Source organism: Podarcis tiliguerta (genome assembly GCF_965153285.1).
Source record: "Podarcis tiliguerta genome assembly, chromosome: 7".
NCBI classification, from domain to species: Eukaryota; Metazoa; Chordata; class Lepidosauria; order Squamata; family Lacertidae; genus Podarcis; species Podarcis tiliguerta.
In genome coordinates this window covers 4,413,245-4,433,903 of record NC_139540.1, presented here as the reverse complement: position 1 = coordinate 4,433,903, position 20,659 = coordinate 4,413,245, and the positions used below count along the sequence as shown (strand labels likewise).

General features: G+C 46.0%; 1 protein-coding gene across 3 annotated transcripts in view; it reads left to right on the top strand.

Annotated features, from left to right (window-relative positions):
* The window catches only part of ADGRB1 (adhesion G protein-coupled receptor B1), a 398,279-nt gene that overhangs the window by 172,356 nt on the left and 205,264 nt on the right, over window positions 1–20,659 (top strand). For all 3 annotated transcript variants that reach the window (XM_083448995.1, XM_083448994.1, XM_083448996.1), the window contains exons 4-6: window positions 15,459–15,566; window positions 17,098–17,262; window positions 18,528–18,692. In XM_083448995.1, coding sequence (XP_083305121.1) covers window positions 15,459–15,566; window positions 17,098–17,262; window positions 18,528–18,692 — 438 coding nt within the window. The remainder of the gene's footprint in view (window positions 1–15,458; window positions 15,567–17,097; window positions 17,263–18,527; window positions 18,693–20,659) is intronic.

The following is a 20,659-nucleotide window of genomic DNA, read 5'->3' as shown; positions in this document are numbered from 1 at the left end:
GTGATTTTGGGGTGTGTTGGGGGGCGGGGAGAGAATCATAGAATCTTAAGAGCTGGAAGGGACTCAAGGGTCATCTCTCTCGCCCTGACCTAGCCACTGTGATCCACCTGACGGTGACCTCCAGACTGGATTATTGTAACTCGCTCTACATGGGGCTGCCCTTCAGACAGACCCATAAACTCCAGCGGGTGCAGAATGCCGCGGCGAGGCTCCTTACGGGGTCCTCGCCGCAGGATCATATTCACCCAGTGCTCTACCAGCTGCACTGGCTCCCGGTGGAGTACAGGATCAGGTTTATGGTGCTGGTTTTAACCTTTAAAGCCCTATATGGCCTAGGACCCTCGTACCTATGGGACCGCCTCTCCTGGTATGCCCCACGGAGGACATTACAGTCTTCAAACAAAAACATCTTGGAGGTCCCAGGCCACAGGGAGGTTAGGTTGGCCTCAACCAGAGCCAGGGCTTTTTCAGCTGTGGCCCTTATCTGGTGGAACGCTCTGTCACAAGAGACTAGGACCGTGCGGGACTTGACATCTTTCCGCAGGGTCTGCACGACGGAGCTGTTCCACCAGGCCTTTGGCCAGGGCACAGTCTGACCCCCTCCTTTGGTAATCCTCACAGAACTCTAGCCCAATGGTTGCCATTCATTTGATTTTGAATTGATTTTAGAATGAATTGATTTTAGAATGCTGTGTTACTTTTACTGTTGATAGCCGCTCTGAGTCCGGCTGGGGAGGGCGGGATATAAATAAAATTTTACTACTACTACTACTACTACTACTACTACTATTATTATTATCTAGTCCAACCCCCCCACAATGCAGAAATCTCAGCTAAAGCATCCATGACATATGGTCATCCAACCTCCAAGGAAGGAGAATCTACACTTCTTGTGGGAGTCTATTCCACTGCCAAACAGCTCTTACTGTCAGAAAGTTTTTCTGGGGTTGGACTAGATGACCCTGGGTCCCTTCCAACCCTATGATTCTATGAGATCAGGAGAGCCCCTGTTATCAACAGGGACCAACAGGGAATTTGCAACTCACCCTTATACATAATCTCCAACGTTCCTCAGATGAAAATTATTACCGTATTTTTCGCTCTATAGGGCACACCGGACCATAGGGTGCACCTAGTTTTTTGGGGGGGGGGAATAAAGGCTTGCGGATATCTGCCCGAAGCCCGGGGTGCACTGTGGAGCGCACCGACCCCTCTCACTCTCCAGGCTTCAGCGAAAGCCTGCATTCGCTCCATAGGACGCACACACATTTCCCCTTCATTTTTGGAGGGGGGAAAGTGCGTCCTATAGAGCGAAAAATACGGTATTTAAAAACTATCAGAGTCTGGTAAATAGGACACACTACTGTGGTTTGCCTTAAGGCAGAGTTGTGGAATCTTTTGCAATCCAGCTCCAACCTGCCCCAGCCAGCATGCCCAATGGTGAGGGTCGATGGGAGCTGTCGTTCAACAATGTCTGTAGAGCAACAGGTTCCCCATCCCTGGTCTAAAGAGCGTTTGCCTTCTGTGCATCCTGACATTTCTGCGTCGTGCTGTACTGCTATGTCTGCCTATAAATGCAAATCAAGCAGCCAGAAATGAGAGCTAAATGAGGCCAATTAATCCTCCAGTTTATTGAAACAAGCAAGAGATCATGGTGGAATGGTAAGGAGGGGCATCTTAAAAGTTTGTACCCGGCCTGGAGATATGGTATGTGGGCACTGCCTAGCTCATTTCCAGCATTTCCCACAAATTACAGTAACTACTACGGGCAGGCTAATGTGAGCGAGCCTTGCTGATTATAATTATACCTTTATCTCCAACTTTTCCCGTGGCTTTCAGTGAAATACATTTGATTAGGCCTTCCGACCAGTCCATTCCCCTGAAGCCTGGTGCCTTCCAGATATTTTCTTTTTTCTTTTTTTTAATAATATTTATTAGAAGTTTTATAGTTACAGAAAGAAAGAATGAGAAAAAAGCAATAAAAAATTTAACAAACAATACATCAAAAATAAAAAGGAAAACAAAAAATACATCAAAACAACAAGAAAAACAAAAACATTTAAAAACACATCCAGTTTCCATATCTTTACCTTTCATTTACTTGTTTCCTCGACCTCCTCACACCTCCCTTTTTTGTATTCTAGTTCAATTAGCTAATTCAGCAAATCCTTTCCCTCTTTCTCAATTTTTTGTTCTATAATTTATTTTAACACAATCTAACTTTAAATTTTCCACTTCAGCCCATTAACAATCAGTTTTTGCTTAATTCTTTATAACATTTCTACTAAAAGCCTTCCAGATATTTTGAACTACAACTCCCATCAGCTCCAGAGGCAACAGGAACATAAAGAGCGCAAGAATAGCTCGCTGGAGCACAAGACCACTGCCCCTTCCTGTGGCTTCCAGCTTTCCCTAGAAGCACAAAACAAAGATGCTTCACCTTAAAAAAAAACATGTACAAGAGATGCACAGAAGAGAATAATAATAATAATAATAATAATAATAATAATAATAATAATTTATTTGTACCCCGCCCATCTGGCTGGGTTTCCCCAGCCACTCTGGGCGGCTTCCACAGAGACAAAAAATACACTAAAATGTCACGCATTAAAAACTTCCCTGAACAGGGCTGCCTTAAGATGTCTTCTGATTGTCAGGTAGTTGTTCTTCTCTTTGACATCTGGTGGGAGGGCGTTCCACAGGGCAGGTGCCACTACTGAGAAGGCCCTCTGCCTGGTTCCCTGTAACCTCATTCTCTCAGTGAGGGAACCACCAGAAGGCCCTCGGCGCTGGACCTCAGTTTCCAGGCTGAATGGTGGGGGAGAAGACGCTCCTCCAGGTATACCGTATGTTTTTGTTTTTTGTTTTTGTTTTTTGGCTTTGCTTTACAGAAGAGAAGGGAATTGCAGCCTTTAAATGTCCACCTGAAACTTGCATGAATTAATGGCCATGAGGTGAATACTGCTGGCTGATTGGACTGATAACAGAGCTTTGTGGAAATCGCATCTCTGTCAAATTCAGTTTGAAATGTTGGTTTTGCAAGCAACCCAACAGCTTGCCAGAGGATATGGCTGTCCATAGACCTGTGGAAATAGCCATGGTAAATGATAAATTGTCATGGTAAATTAAGAGCCTGCTGGCTCAGGCCCATGACCCATATGCTCCAGCATCCTGTTCTCACAGTGGTCAGCCAGATGCCTCTATTGGGAAACCCATAAGCAGGATTCGAACACAAGATGACTCTCTCCTCCTGTGGTTTCTAGCAACTGTTATTCAGAAGCATTGCTGCTTCCAACTGTGGAGGCAGAGCAATGTCTAGAGACCATTGATGGCCCTCTCCTCCATGAATTTGTCTAATTCCCTTTTAAAGCTATCCAAGTTGGTGACCTTCCTGTGGCAGTGAGTTGTGTGGAGAGTCCCCCCCCCCTTGGAAATACACATGACACAATTATTAAGGTTAATGGGCTAAATAAGGCCACAACTTTTATTGGTTAGAGGTGATGAGCGGTATTGGCTTAGGCATTGGTCCTAACTGACTATATCCAACTCCAGCCCGTCCGCTTGAGGTCCGGGAAGGGTTAACCACCAGTAGGGGGAGTCCTGCTGATGCACATCAACTAGGAACTCCCCCGGGGTCACCTCTAGGGGGCGTGCCTTAGGCCCTCACCTCCCCAGGCTTCAGACAGGGCCACACCCCCCAGAATCCTTTATCGGACTCCCCTTCAATATGTGGGGCAGGTGATGGCGCTACCTCCCCTCTTCCATCTACAGAGCAATACCAATGCCTAACCGCCAATACCAAGGAAGTTGTGATGATGAGGTAGGCGAAAACCAAGTGGCTGGTGCCAATTTGCCAAGTGGAAAAATTCCTACCAGGCCCCTCAACGGTGACCAACTAAGGTCCATAGCAAGGTCAAGGAACGAAAACCTTGTAGGGCGGGAGGGTGGGAAACAGGAACAGCTGGTAGGTGGCAAAAGAGGGAGATCCCCGGCTGCGCCTGCCTTAAATAGGACAGGCCACGCCCCCAGAGCTAGCTGATTGGCTGGCCATGGGAGTGATGTGCCCGGGGATTCCCCCAATCGCGCGGGGGCTGGGCAGTCCGCAACCCCACCTCCTCTGCAGGGCAAAAGTGGCTTTCCACAGTTAAACCATATGCTACATGAACAAGTCCTTTTCTTTTATCTGTCCTGAATCTTCCAACGTTCACCTTCGTGGGACACCTATGAGTTATAGTGTTATGACGGAGGGAGAAAAGTTTCTCTCTATCCACTTGGTGACTTCAAATCCTCTGGAGAGCATCATGTTGGGGAAGGCATGCAAAAGTTGTTGGTGTGTCTATTTTTTTTTAAAAAAAGGAAATTATAACTCTCTTCAAAAGGAAGGGGAAAGTAGACTTCCTTAGCGGAAATACAGGTAGGTAGCCGTGTTGGTCTGCCGTAGTCAAAACAAAATAAACAAAATAAAAAATTCCTTCCAATAGCACCTTAGAGACAAACTAAGTTTGTTACTGGGATGAGCTTTCGTATCTGAAGAAGTGTGCCTGCACATGAAAGCTCCTACCAATAACAAACATAGTTGATCTCTAAGGTGTTACTGGAAGGAATTTATTTTATTTTATTTTATTTTTATTTTTTTATAATATTTTTATTAAGTTTTTTACACAAAATATAAAACAAAACAAGACTAAAAAAGAAAAGAAAACAGAAGATACACAATACAAAAACCCATAAAGCAACAACATAATACAAGGCAAATCAGAAAAGAAAAAAACATTTTAAAAAAACACAATTCCATCTTTATAATATTTCTTTCATTTACTTATTTCCCGACTTCCCCATACCTCCCTTCACTGTATTCCAAATCACTTATTTGATCAGCAAATCCCTATCCTCTGTCTCAATTAGTCCTTCTCATAATTTTAACATTTTTGTATAACTTGATCTCTTTAAGATATTAAATCCCTGAATCTTTACACTTTACGACTTTTATACTAATAACCTTTTAAATTCCATCTGATGTCTATTTTATTTTATTTTTGTTTCCTTAGCAGAGTCAGGGATGCAACAGCCCTTGCTCAGAAAAGGTTGAGCCCTGGAAGGACTAGAATGATTTCACACGTTGTTTGGCATTTCCATAAAGTTAAATCATATTGTAGCTGGAATCTTTAAATGGAAACTTTCCACTGCATTAGGCTTTCATCTTTTCATTCCCTTTGACTAATTTGTCTAGACGGGCAGAGGGATCCTTGCCAAAGTTTCCCCTTGTTGACTCGCCTCTATCTGTGCTCTATCAGCTCTCCAAATAGGCGTGGGACTGAGGGCCAGGATTAGATGAGACGGCGGGAGGTTTGTGATCTGGATCTCATGCAGGTTTTTATCCTACTTTTTAAAAAATGAATCAAATGCACCTAAGTGCAGCAGGAGGGAGATTTGATATTTCCTCCTGTGTCCATTTCCAATTCTTTCAGCGGCTCCAGGATGGGTGGGGTGGGGTGGTCCTCTTCCTCTTCCCTTTTCTATTTTGTTTGCTTGTTTGCTTAAAGGAGAATCTCATCTACTTGTGTCATAATACAGAATAGCTAAGGCATTGGTTTTCTGTAGCATCAGAGCAGCAATCAATTTCTCCCTTTCCAAATCCAGTTCAATTTCCCCAGAGGAACGGCGGCATCCCAGCCTTTGTACTTTAAACAGAGTCTTCCAAGCAGTTCCCTCTCCCTCTGTTGTTGTTTTGTCATTTAGTTGTGTCCGACTCTTCATGACCGCATGGACCAGAGCACGCCAGGCACTCCTGTCTTCCACTGCCTCCTGTAGTTTGGTCAAACTCATGTTAGTAGCTTCAAGAACACTATCCAACCATCTCGTCCTCTGTCGTCCCCTTCTCCTTGTGCCCTCCATCTTTCCCAACATCAGGGTCTTTTCCAGGGAGTCTTCTCTTCTCATGAGGTGGCCAAAGTCTTGGAGCCTCAGCTTCACGATCTGTCCTTCCAGTGAGCACTCAGGGCTGATTTCCTTCAGAATGAAGAGGTTTGATCTTCTTGCAGTCCATGGGACTCTCAAGAGTCTCCTCCAGCACCAGAATTCAAAAGCATCCATTCTTTGGTGATCAGCCTTCTTTGTGGTCCAGCTCTCACTTCCATACATCACTACTGGGAAAACCATAGCTTTAACTATACGGACCTTTGTCAGCAAGGTGATGTCTCTGCTTTTTAAGATGCTGTCTAGGTTTGTCATTGCTTTTCTCCCAAGAAGCAGGCGTCATTTAATTTCTTGACTGCTGTCACCATCGGCAGTGATCATGGAGCCCAAGAAAGTAACATCTCTCACTGCCTCCATTTCCAATTATGGAGGCAGAGCACAGCCATTAGGCCCATCAATTGCCCTCTCTTGCCCTGTGTTTTTGGATGCAGCGAAGGTTGCTGTCCTTTCTGCAGTGCTGAACTGAGATTCAGTTCCACACCTCTCTGTGTGGGATTGACAGTCTGGCATACAACACTGTAATTTGCCCCAGGCTGCAAACATGTATTGGGCACAGTCCCCACCCAGAATTTAAGCCAATGTGCCATGCTGTCAGGTCTCTGCCCCAAGAAAGTTACTAGCTGGTGGCATCCACAAGGGAGGAAAGAAATAAACAAAGACCAGCCAACACCTTCCGCAGCCTCAGACTCCAACCCAAGAAAAGCAATAAAGGGCACTAGCATTTCATAGGTGGCGTTAGCTTTTGCATATAAATGCAGGCTTCCGAGTGTCTTCGAAGGCAAAAGTCTGACGCCTCCAGGGTCTTGGTGAGAATTACTGTTTATTGCAGATTGAAAACAGAATTACTTCAGGTTTAACAACAGCCATTTTCCTTTCCCCCAGCTGGTGTCTTTTCTTTCCGTCCAGCCAGTTTGGTGTTGTTGTTGTGGGGGGGGGGGAGAGAAAAGCCAGTCTGTAGGACAGCATCCAGAGTTTGTAGTAATTTCTGTTTATTGCTTGCTCGAGGCAAAGAACCCAGCGATCCCTTCCTTGCTAATTCAGACACGGAGACCTCTGCCATCTATTGGACGTGGACCAAGGTAGCGGTTTCACAGGCCAAACACATCTCAGCAGCCAGCAACTTGCATCATCTGCCCAATACGTGAGGGGGGGGGGAGAGGTGTACTTTGTCTAATGGACAAGGAAGGAATGGTTTGGTGGAAAGCAAGGAGAAAATCTGGGAAATTCTCATCTGGGATCTGAGAACAAGCCCTCCCAAAGAATTTGCAGAATATTAACAGAATTATAAAACCATAGAGATGGAAGGGGCCCAAACAACCATCAAGTTTAACACCCCGCAATGCAGGAATCACAGGTATTCCCATAAAGGGTTGCTCTAAAATCCACATTTACTGGAGTTTAGCATCAAATTTGGTGTTAGGGGCCTTTCAGAGCCATTTCACCAGCTGACAGTGGTCTAAAGCAAATCTGATCATGGTCTACAGCTGCTTGTTAGCATCTGAGACTTGGCACACCTTGATAATGTCACAGGTATGAAGTGATGGAGAATTTGGTCCATTTCCATTATTATCAGTTTCTCATTTCTCCAGTCCAAAATTCCATTCTCCACAATTCTGCATTCATTTGTGATTTAATTTTTCAAAAAATCAAGTATTTTAGCAAATTTTCTCCGGATAAGCACATTTTTCCTAATATGATGCATTTGTGTAATGATATTTTCACTAATTTGTGCATTTCACGAACATTTTCCCCTTAATGTATGCATCAGAATGGTGGTAATCGTTAAGAACAGCCGTGTTTCTGTTTGTGTAATGTTTCTGTAAGCACCAATTAGTGAGCTTTACATTAAAATGCAAAGTGAACTGGATTTCTCCCCCCCCCTCCCTACTGTTGTGCAACAATAACTATAAATTCTTCAGCAAACCGAAGCCTGAATAAGCGTCTACCAGTTGCATGCTCCTTTAGGCCTGGGATGCTACAAGGCTTGTCCATACACTTGGCATGATGGGAAATGTAGTTTCCATGTGATCAAGAGGGCCTTGGGGCAATCAGGTGTCCAAACGTTGACAGCCAGAGACTCTCAACCTCCCCAGCTGTCACAGCACAGTTGTTCAGGGTTGGACAGGACTGATCCTTGTTGCTTCTTAGGAGACCTTTGTGGGAATGTTCAGGGATGCAGGAGAGGATATATTGTTTGATTATAGCCTTTCCTACTTGTATTAACAAGTTCACAATTTAGCAGAGTAACTTTCCCCCTTTTAAACTTGCAGCAGATGCGTTTGCTCAGGCTCTCTAAAGCCTCTATAATAATTGTTCTGGTATTTCCCCCTTTATTCCCTCATAAAAGATAAGACATGATACAGTCTTCTATAAAAGTATAAAAAAGAGTTTACTCACATTCTATTCACAGTCAGATCCCAGAAGGCAGACTTAACTTAGAAAAGTAACATACATCTGGAAACTATCTCATAAATAGACAGTCCCTTTGTCTTCTCTTGGCTGCAGGCCAAGAGATCATCTTTGGCTAAGCAGATGTTGCTTCTTTGATGCATGTAGTCAAAGAGAGAGATAGATGGCTGCCCTGCCCTGTGCTTTTGTCATTACCTGTACAGGTGAGGCCACACCCACCTCTAGTCACATGCAGAGGAAGTCTGTCCCAGCCCAGAAGGAAACAGGAAGTTTACCTGCTGGCTGGACAAACATTCCTCCCCATGTGCAAACATGTTCACTCTAGGAATGTTGTACTTGACTGCTCTTGTGTTTCACATGACACAACCTTGAGTTAGTCATGCTCTCTTAGCATAACATACCTCGCAGGATTGTTGTGAGGGGAAAAAATGGAGGAGAAAAAGCCCTGTTAATTCTTGGAGAGAAGGTGGGCTTTAAATGCATTAGAAGTACGACTGGAAAAGTGGGAAGACACTTGCTTCAAGCCTTCATGTGTTGGCGAAATAATCAGTGTTCCGGAAGACATTTCTAATTAATTCAGACTTCACACTGGAGTCTAAATTAACAGCGGAGAAGTGCTTTTTTAAAATAGTTATGCAGCAGAACTAGCAGTTTCCACCCACCCCTGCTTCAATTCAGAATATACATTTCCAAACAGCCTCCTCACAGTATGTGATGCTAAAACAGTATTTTTCTTTTTGTCATAATTAAACCTTTCACACCCAAAATACACAGAAAGTTCGGAAAATAGGAAGGGCGTGTGTCCTAGGCAGGCTCTAGCTACATAGAACAGCAATGTGCCTCCCTCTGAAAGATCAGTACGACTCATGATACTGTAGGTATATTCAGTGGTAGGACAGCTGCTTTGCATGTAGAAGATCTCAGGTTCAATCCCTGGGAATCCCAGGAAGGGCTGGGGGTATTTTTTGTCAGAAATACTGGAGACCGTCTGCCAGTCAATGCCCTAGAGGAGGAGTGGCCAACTCTCAAGAGACTGAGATCTACGCACAGAGTTAAAAATTGGCAGTGATCTACCCTCTTTTGGGGGGTTCAGGTCAAAGTTGTTGAGCTTGTTTTAGGGATGAGGAATGCCCTGCTTTGGGGGGGAGTGCAGCGCAAATATGTTGAGCTTTTTTTTTTAGGGGAGCCAAACTTGTTGAACTTCTTTGAGGGGAGCCAGTGATTTACCAGTAATTACCACAGACATCCAGTGATCTACCGGTAGATCACGATCTACCTGTTGGACATTCCTGCCCTGAAACTGATGGACTGTGCAGAATTAGTCCATCTGTATAACAGGAAGAATTTGAAACCTGCGGGACCAGAGATTCTCAGCAGATTGGAGTAAATTTACAGACTATTTGAAACTCATGGTGGTAGCTTCAGGAACACTGTCCAGCCATCTCATTCTCTGTCGTCCCCTTCTCCTTGTGCCCTCCACCTTTCCCAACATCAGGGTCTTTTCCAGGGAGTCTTCTCTTCTCATGAGGTGGCCAAAGTCTTGGAGCCTCAGCTTCAGGATCTGTCCTTCCGGGGAGCACTCAGGGCTGATTTCCTTCAGAATGGATAGGTTTGATCTTCTTGCAGTCCATGGGACTCTCAAGAGTCTCCTCCAGCACCATAATTCAAAAGCATCAATTCTTCGGCAGATCATATGCTTACCCCCAAAGAGGGAACTTGGAGTTGAGCTCAACCGATGGGAAGACTTTCACAGGTTGAGGAGCGAAGACCATGATTTCAAGCTGCTTTGAACTGGTGCTTGAGCTGCGTGAATTCCCATCACCGTCACCTACCCAGCCAATTAATAAATAAATCCAAGCTGAAGCAACAGTATGTCAACACGCTCCCTGGCACGTCGTCGCAAAGTGCCAACGCCTGTGGGTTTCATGAGACGGTGCCACAGAGCGGGCTGAGAACATCACCAGCAGCTCCTGTTTACTCTCTGAAAACGATAGCAGCAAGGGAGCCAGTTGAATTGGGTGCACGCTGCCGTCTGGCAAGCAGCAGCGTCTGACATTTCAGAATATATACGCAGATCAGGCGTGGCAGAGGCTTCCCACTCCTTGTTCTTGCAGGCTTGGTTCTCCACCTCCACCACCACGCCAGGCAGCTGTCGAAACTAATGCACATCAAAGGGCTGGCTCGCTCGACACGCTTCTTTCAGAAACAACTTGGGGATCCGTATGTTTTCCCTGACATTCAAAGGGTTCCCGATCATGGGCTTGCTGCTGCCTGCCACCCACCCCTCAAATGCCCCAAAATATCACCCCTTGTGAGATAACATGAAGCGTCTCCCTTGTGCTCTCAGGGTGACGGAAGAGTTCTTCTGCATCAGCTGGGCTTGTAAACGGTTCCTTGACGTGCTATGCGTGGGATAAGCCTGCTGTCAGTCAGTAATGCCTTAATACTCCTTTGCTGAGAGATGACCTTTTACAAGATCTACATCATAAAAAAATATTTAAAAACCCCACAAGGATTGCTGTGGCAGATCAGGCTTCTGACACAGGTTGCGCGACATGAATAATGAGTCTTGGCACTGACATGGCACATTGACGAACCTGACAGTCATCGGCAGAGTGAAGCACCTTTCCCACGAAGAAAGCCTACAGCATTTTGTATTATTTAGCTGGGAGGGAAGGCAGCTAAGGAGAGGTAGGATGGAATGTTTCTAGGCATGGGGTGGGGAAAGCAGATAGAGGGACCTCTCTCCCCCCTGCCTCTCTCATCATGATGGAACTAGGACTTGGGGGGGGGGGCAGAGAGAAATCTGGTGCAGTTCACACTGAAAGGAGAATCTACCTGATTCACACTTCCCAAAACAATGCACAAAGCGAAACACAATCGATCCACCAAAAGCCTCGCTTCCCCGAATTTTGCAAAGCAGTTGGTCAGTCAAATATCTCCCACAAAAATGGTAAAGGGCGTATATTATTGAAAAGAGCTTGCGGGAAATGCGCCTGCTGGACAAAAGTGCATACCAATATGTGTAGGATAGGAGAAACTTGGCGGCAAATTTTGATGAGGACATAAAAACAGCAACTGATTTTGAAATGTGGAGAATGGAAGATTCTGACTCATCCGAGGCCCTGTGCCTCCTCCATGAGACGCCCAAAAGGTGGCAACATGAGAACAGGGCCTTTTCTGCAGTGGCTCCTGGTTCGTGGAATGCTCTCCCCAAGGAGAAAAAATTAGGCACCAGATGAAAATGTTTCTCTTTAACCAGGCCTTTGGCTGCTTAACTTTCCAGGGCCTTTAAAATGTGTTTGTGTGAAGGGGGTTCTTGTTATTATTATGCATTTTATGTCCTCATTTTGCATTTGTATGTTGTAAACCACCCTGTTCTTGCGAGAAAAGCAATGACAAACCCAGACAGCATCTTAAAAAGTAGAGACATCAACTTGCCAACAAAGGTCTGTATAGTTAAAGCTATGGTTTTCCCAGTAGTGATGTATGGAAGTGAAAGCTGGACCATAAAGAAGGCTGATCGCTGAAGAATGGATGCTTTTGAATTATGGTGCTGGAGGAGACTCTTGAGAGTCCCATGGACTGCAAGAAGATCAATCCTCTCCATTCTGAAGGAAATCAGCCCTGAGTGCTAACTGGAAGGACAGATCCTGAAGCTGAGGCTCCAATACTTTGGCCACTTCATGAGAAGAGAAGACTCCCTGGAAAAGACCCTGATGTTGGGAAAGATGGAGGGCACAAGGAGAAGGGGAAGATGGAGGACGAGATGGTTGGACAGTGTTCTCGAAGCTACCAGCATGAGTTTGACCAAACTGCGGGAGGCAGTGGAAGACAGAAGTGCCTGGTGTGCTCTAGTCCATGGGGTCACGAAGAGTCGGACACGACTAAACAACTAAACAACAACAAACCACCCTGTGATCTTCAGATGAAATGGGTTATACAAATTTTAATAAAGGAGCAGGAGGATAAATGAGAAACTGAAATTGACAGTTTTGCCCATGCCGAGTTAGAACTCAGGGTCATTCCTGTGGATCTAATTGGCTGTAGGCTCTAGACAGACCCAAGGAGTTTAATTCTTGATACATACCACAGAATTTATACCTAAGAGCATAAGAAAATCCTGCCTGATCAAGCCAAGATCTAGTGCAGCATTCTGTTCTCACAATGGCCAACCAGATACCCCTGGGAAATCTGCAAGGAAGCCTCAAGCACAACAGCCCTTTCCCTTCCTGTGCGTAGCTGTCAACTTTTCCATTTCCTTGTGAGGAATCCTATTTGGAATAAGGGAACTTCCCTTTAAAAAAGGGAAATGTTGGCAGCTATGTTCCTGTGGTTTCAAGCAACTGGCATTCAGAAGCTTTGCCGCCTTTGACTATGGTGGCAGAGCACAGCCATCATGGCTAGAGCATGCTGCTGACAATGCCAAGGTTTCAGGTTCAATCCCTCTAAGGAGCAGCTACATATTCCTGCATTGCAGGGGGGTTGGACTAGATGACCCCCAGGGTCCATCCCAAGTGTAGGATTCTATGAGAAGAACATTTATGAGTATCTCCCCTACCATAATTTCAGATACAACAGTGCTTTTGCCCATGAATTCGAACAATTCACTTTTAGAACCATCCAAGTTGCTGGTCATTACAGACTCCTGCAGGGATGAGTTTCATGGTTTCACATAGTTGGCTGCCCAAGATCCTTCAAAGAGAGGACTGTCCTCTGTAAAGGAGGGCACATGTCCACCCTGCTCTTATAGAGCCGCTGAAGGCCCAGGACCCCCTCCTCGCTTAATTTGAAACCTAAGGCTAGAAGAATTGATGCTTTTGAATTCTGGTGCTGGAGGAGACTCGTGAGAGTCCCATGGACTGCAAGAAGATCAAACCTATCCATTCTGAAGGAAATCAGCTCTGAGTGCTCACTGGAGCTGAGGTTCCAAGACTTTGGCCACCTCCTGAGAAGAGAAGACCTCCTGGAAAAGACCCTGATGCTGGGAAAGATGGAGGGCACAAGGAGAAGGGGATGACAGAGGATGAGATGGTGGGACAGTGTTCTCGAAGCTACCAGCATGAGTTTGACCAAACTGTGGGAGGCAGTGGAAGACAGGAGTGCCTGGCATGTTCTGGTCCAGGGGGTCACGAAGAGTCGGACACGACTAAACGACTAAACAACAACAACAAGGCTAGAAGCACCTTTGCTGTTGTGGGACTTCTGGTGACCCATAGACCCTCAAAGGCTCCCAGTTCAACTCAAGACCAGATGTTGGGGAATGGACTCTGATTTTGGGGTGGGTTGTCAGGTGGCCTCAGTGGGGGCTTTTGTTTTCGTTCTCCCAAGAAAGAGACCTTCTTAAAATTCAGGCCTTTTGCCCCATCAGCTTTAATTAGCAACAGGCACAGCAGCTGAGACCAGGCACGCCAGCAGGGGAGCAGAAAGCAATCACACAACTCATTAGCAAGCGAGATCAGTCATTAGGAGCGGTTCATCAGGTGGAACCCGGGTGCCGAGCAGGAGAAAGGCCGATGGGATTATCTCCCGCTGAACAAACTTGCTGGATCCTGCCAGAGAATTTGTCTTCCTCCTCGCCACCAGCAGGAACTGTGCTGGAAACCAAAGAAGTTCTGTTAACAAAAAGAGAATATATAAATATATCGACATTATCAAATTTCAAAAAGCTTCCTTAACCTAACAGTTACCTCATCCAGCCCACATTTTACCATCTTCTCTGCAAGAATATCAGGGGCTACTTTGTCAAAAGCCGTACTGAAATTAAACTTGTTGTTTTCGTCTTTCCACTTGTCTCTTTAAAAACCATCAGCCACCCAAATATTGCTGAGCATGTGTGTTATACTTGTAGACACACAGAAGATTAGCCTTGGTCTCTAATAGCAGGACTGCTCACTGCTATGTTTCCAAAGAGAAGAGATGCACTCTGCATATTTTAGGGTTGGGAATTTTCCTTGAAGCAACCACAGCTATGCAGCTTGGTTAATGTAAGAAAATGAGAACAGCTTGCTGGACCTGGTCATTGATTCATATTATTATTATTATTATTAGTAGTAGTAGTAGTAGTAGTAGTACTCTGCCCATCTGACTAGGTTGCCCCATCCACCCTGGGCAGCTTCCAACAGGATATGCAAAAACACAACAACAACAACAACAACAACAATGAATATCACACATTAAAAGCCTCCCGATACAGGGCTGCCTTCATATGTCTACAGAAGGTCCTATAATTATTTATCTCTTTGACATCTGATGGAAGGGCATTCCACAGCAATAATAATAACCTAGTTCTCATCCTGAAGCAAAGTTCTTAACCCAAGAAACTATTTCTGGGGCAGTGGAATCTGTAACCTGAAGCGTCTGTAACCTGTCTGTGCCACTTTATACCTGAAGGAGTGTGTCTCCACCCCCATCGTTCAGCCCCTGACACTTAGTTCCAGCTCTGAGGGCCTTCTGGCGGTTCCCTCCCTGCAAGAAGCGAGGTTACATGGAACCAGGCAGAGGGCTTCTCAGTGGTGGCACCCTCAGATGTCAAGGAAATAAACAACTATGACTTTTAGAAGACATCTGAAGGCAGCCCTGTTTAGGGAAGTTTTTAATGTTTGATGTTTTACCGTGTTTTTGATATTCTGTTGGGAGCCGCCCGAGTGACTGGGGTTATCATCATCATTATTATTATTATTATTATTATTATTATTATTATTATTATTACTGTGCTTCTTCACAGATGCCCATCCCTTCTAAGCTAAACCATACCTTTATGCTTGGAATGGCATGGGAATGAGGAAGAGATTGGTGGGGCTTAAAAAGCATTGATGATGTCACAGCTTCTAAAAATACTCCTATGTTTTTAATAGCCGCGAGGCAGATGTTCAACGGGCGCTTTGTGGTTTCGTGTTTCTACGGGGAAATGGTCAGCCTGACTCTAAGTACTGACGCAAGAGGTGCTTTGATTACCAAATGTTTCGACCTGTGCTTTGCTTTGCCTTTGAAATGAAATTTCATGGTGGGGGGAAATGCTTTGCAGAATCGGTGGATGGTTGATTTACCCTGGACCTCCTTTTTAATCCTAGCCAATGGGCACTACAATTCCCGAAGCCAGTCACTGAGGTCCACAGATAACCGGAAGAGAGATGATGTAGACGACATGCAACAGTATGGCTACCCTGCCCCTCAAATAGGTAAGTCATTAACACAACTGAAAGGAGAAGGAGGAAATCATTGGCTCAGTTATGTTTACCAGTGTATAAGGTATCTGAGAAAGGAAATTGATACACAACGGCTTCACACAATTCCTGTATGACCCAGCCAGAGTTAAGCACATTTTAAGTCCAGTTAGTTTCAACAGAGCACAGATTTGCACATGTTTAACTTTCCCATTTAAAACTGATGGAATTTAAAAGTGCTGGGATGTGGCAGGGCATGCGCAGCCGACACAGATTCCCTGTGTGGATCGTGCATCATGAAATGAGACATATGCAGAATTTAGTAAACTAATCTATGCAGTCATTGGATCACAGCCCTAACAATTTAATACATTCCAGCTCTAATTTTTCTGGAGGCTAACACCACATCTGCTAATCCTTGGGTATTTGATGTTTAAATGGTGCATAATTTTGACTATAGGAGACGGAATTAATTCTGACTTGGAGGAGGTGAGAGCAACCTCATTTGAATGTGCGATTCAAGGACAGAGGGGCCTGCGAAAATGCAGTCACTGAAAAGGCAGAGCGGTTTTTTCCCTGCATTCAATACTTATGTTTGCCAATGGCATCACAGAAGGGGCCTCAGCTTGGTAGCAAAGCAAAGGCCTTACAGTGGGAGTAGCCAACGTGGTGCTCGGTAGACACCATTAGACTATAACCAGGAACAGCATCTCCACTAGGCAGCATCAGAAATGTCAGCCCCACCTCCGGCGATTCCTCTGGAGTCTCCACACTTGGAGATTTACTAGCCTAGCCATACAAAAATGTCTTGTGCCTCTGGCCTAGGACCCTTGTACCTACGGGACCGCCTCTCCCGCTATGCCCCACGGAGAGCCTCAAGGTCCATAAATAGCAACACCCTAGTGGTCCCGGGCCCTAAGGAAGTTAGATTAGCTTCAGTCAGAGCCAGGGCCTTTTCAACACTGGCCCCGGCCTGGTGGAACGCTCTGCCTCATGAGACCAGAGCCCTGCAGGATCTGATTTCTTTCCGCAGGGCCTGTAAGACAGAGTTGTTCCACCTGGCCTTTGGCTTGGAGCCAGTTTGATTCCCTCCCCCTCTTTCTCTTTTCTTTTTCCTTTCTCCTCCTGTGATGAGGCTGCATTCTAATATTTTAATGTTGTATTTTAATCTTGTTTTTAAGTTGTATTCATTCAACTTGTTTTTATTATTGCTTGTTAGCCACCCTGAGCCCGGCCTTGGCTGGGGAGGGCGGGGTATAAATTATGATGATGATGATGATGATGGTGATGATGCCAACTCTGAATGCTTCTCCCATCAATACCAGCCACCATGGCAATGGGGAGAGATGATGGGAGATGATGGGAGATGATGGGATCTTTGGTTTTGCACCATACTGGATACTTCCCACTTTACATGCAATGTTGTCTCCGGCCACTGCCAGGTAGGAGGGCCAGGAAGGGTACCTGGTCAGCATTTTGGAGAGCCCCCTGCCAGGTGGAGCAGACAGCTCTGGGCCAGATGTTGACATGTTCTGCACCCCGACAGGTGATCCAGCTGCTGAGGAGTGGTCCCCATGGAGCGTGTGTTCGACCACCTGCGGGGAGGGCTGGCAGACTAGGACGAGGTTCTGTGTGTCGTATTCCTACAGCACCCAATGCAGTGGGCCCCTCCGGGAGCAGCGGCAGTGCAACAACTCCGCCGTCTGTCCAGGTGATGACCTTCTACACCGCACATATAATTCTCACTGCCTCCACCTCCCCAACCACAGGGAAGTGGGCGCTATATCTACTCATTTGCATGCTAAAAGGCTCTGCTCAAAGGTCACGTGACTTCTGCAACAAAGGAAGCGGAATTCTGCAACCTGAGTTGATTACACACACACACCCCCAAGCAAATTTCTACAGTTAGTATGCATACTTTATTGAGCTACATTGGGTGCTATAGCCTGCAGCCCAAGGAAAATGGATTGTATTCAGCTACCTCCATCATTCTGACTTTTCACCCATGCTCTCTAGAGAGACAGAAACTTGCTTTGCATCTTGCAAGACATTCACAAATCCACTGACTTCGCTCTGGCCACAAAAATGCTGCCAACTAGAGCAGTTTCTTTTTTAAAAAAATCAACAAGCAAGCAAGGTTATTATTGAGGTCAGGGTGTTGGAGGGATTCATTCTGTCTGTGTAGTTTCCCATAAAAAAATGACCTATTTATTTATTTGTTTGTTTGTTTTTTACTTTTGGATACTCTTGGGAAGATGAGTAATATAAAGGTAAAGGGACCCCTGACCATTAGGTCCAGTCGTGACCGACTCTGGGGTTGCGGCGCTCATTTCGCTTTATTGGCCGAGGGAGCCGGCATACAGCTTCCGGGTCATGTGGCCAGCATGACTAAGCCGCTTCTGGCGAACCAAAGCAGCGCACAAAAACACCGTTTACCTTCCCGCCAGAGTGGTACCTATTTATCTACTTGCACTTTGACATGCTTTTGAACTGCTAGGTTGGCAGGAGCAGGGACCGAGCAACGGGAGCTCACCCCATCGCAGGGATTCGAACCACCGACCTTCTGATCGGCAAGTCCTAGGCTCAGTGGTTTAACCCACAGCGCCTTTTGGATACTAATGGGAAGATGGGTACTATCCCCCAGGAATAAACCTCATTGAAACCTCCTCTGTCTCATTCACATGTCACTAGCATTACTTAAAAGAGTAAATAAAACACAATTTCTTCATGTTTACAAGGATGGCTTTGGCTTCTAAGTCTACATGATGGGAGCTAGTTTCTTACGGTTGCTTCATGCAGGAGAGAGATGGGGTGGAGCTTGGGAGTTTGGCAGGAGACCCCAAATTTCATTCCCCCCTCTCTTCTAGTCTCAATGCTTCCCCTTTGCTGACTGGAGGCATGCAAGCTTCTTATGCTTAAGACGAGCAATAACCAAGCTGACAGCTCCTTGGCTGACCTCCTCTGCTTTCATTTCAGTCCATGGGACATGGGACGAGTGGTCTCCGTGGAGCCTGTGCTCATCGACCTGTGGCCGAGGGTACAGGGATCGCACACGGACCTGCAAACCTCCTCAGTTTGGCGGCAACCCTTGCGAAGGACCCGAAAAGCAAACCAAGTTCTGCAACATCGCACTTTGCCCCGGTAAGTTAGCAAAGAAACTTTCCCACTTGCTCTTCAGCAGGTGAGGTTTTGGGCTCAAAGGGGCACCGATGAATTAGGAAACTTGGAGGCTCCATACCATAATTTCTCCCTATATCTGAGCGTTCCAAATTGCCTCCCCTTGTTTTCTAGGTGAGAGGACCCCATGCAATGCAGCAGCCTTTTGCAAACTGGGGCCTTCCAGATGTTTGGATTGCAACTCCCACCAGCCTCAGCCAGCAACATCTGGAAGGCACCAAATGGAGAGAGGGTGGATGAAGGGTTCTCAATCTCATATTTCCAAATTTTGCGCAAATGCTGTTTGACACAATTTTCACTTCATTAGTGTCGACCTTCCTCCCTTCCACACAGACACACATCACGAGCCCATTGAAATAACATGGTATGGACAGAAATTTGAAAATTGCAAAGATTAAAGAAGGGTGTTTTTTTTTTAATAGTTTATTCATATTTACAAGGTTGGCTTTGGACTCTAAGTGTACATTGTGGAAGTTTGTTTCATGGCTGCCTCATGCAGGGAAGAGGTGAGAGCGAGAGGAAAGGATGGAGCTTGGGGTTTAGTGAGAAACCACAAAGTGTATTTGCCCCTATCTTTCTGTTAGTCTGTGTTGGGATACTGCTGGGGAGATTGGGGCATTTGGCAGGCCCCCAGCTGGCTCCAGACACAGGCCGGCAGCTGGGCGATCTCCGGTACAGCATCAATCAGCAACATGAGCCTCAGATACATTTAGAGACTCGGCACGCTCTTATCAGCAGAGTGAATAACTTCTCACAACAGAAGTGGTGGACAGTGACATGTGTAAGCATAATTTACAGGTGTTTATTCAGCATAGTTCAGGAACAAAGGAAAAAAAATGTCTGCTTCCCTTCGTGTCCAACAAAACAGTGATAATGCAGAAGCTATATACAAGGGGAAGTTCCCAGCAAGTCTGTGCTGGAAGTAAACAGGCACATGACACATAACAGTCATGCCTGTTCCCTTTTAAGGTGGAACAGAACTATATCCTAACAGTCTCAACCCTGCCCTTTTCTGGCTGGGGGCATGCAAGGTTGTTTATACCCAACATTGTCGACATCCGAGTGTGTACTGGACAGTCAAAGAGGAAGTGCAATGAATGGAGAAAAAGTGCCTGAAAATGATGAAAATCTAGCAGTCTGAAGCCACACACCACCACCCCCAATAAGTGTCCCTATTTTCCAGGGACATTCTTGATTTAGAGAAGCCATCCCAGTTCCTGATTTGGTCCCGTAATGTCCCACTTTTCCTTAGGATGTCCCTATTTTTATTGGAGAAATGATGGAGGGTACGCAGTCATCCAATCCCCAAGCTGTCTGAAGGCAATCCCTAAACAGGGCTGCCTTCAGATGTCTTTTAAAAGTTTGGTAGTTATTTTTCTCTTTGACATCTGGTGGGAGGGTGTTCCACAGGGCGGGTGCCACTACCGAGAAGGCCCTCTGCCTGGTTCCCTGTAGCTTTGCTTCTCGCAGGGAGGGAACCACCAGAAGGCTCTCGGTGCTGGACCTCAGTGTCCAGGCAAAACGATGGAGGTGGAGATGCTCCTTCAGGTATACTGGACCGAGGCCGTTTAGGGCTTTGAAGGTCAGCACCAACACTTGGAATTGTGCCCGGAAACGTACTGGGAGCCAGTGTAGGTCTTTCAGGACCGGTGTTATATGCTCTCTGTGGCCGCTCCCAGTCACCAGTCTAGCTGCCGCATTCTGGATTAGTTGTAGTTTCTGGGCCACCTTCAAACGTAGCCCCACATAGAGGGCATTGCAGTAGTCCAAGTGAGAGATAACCAGAGCATGCACCACTCTGGCAAGACAGTCTGCGGGCAGGGAAGGTCTCAGCCTGCATACCAGATGGAGCTGGTAAACAGCTGCCCTGGACACAGGATTGACCTGCACCTCCATGGACAGCTGTGAGACCAGAATGACTCCCAGGCTGC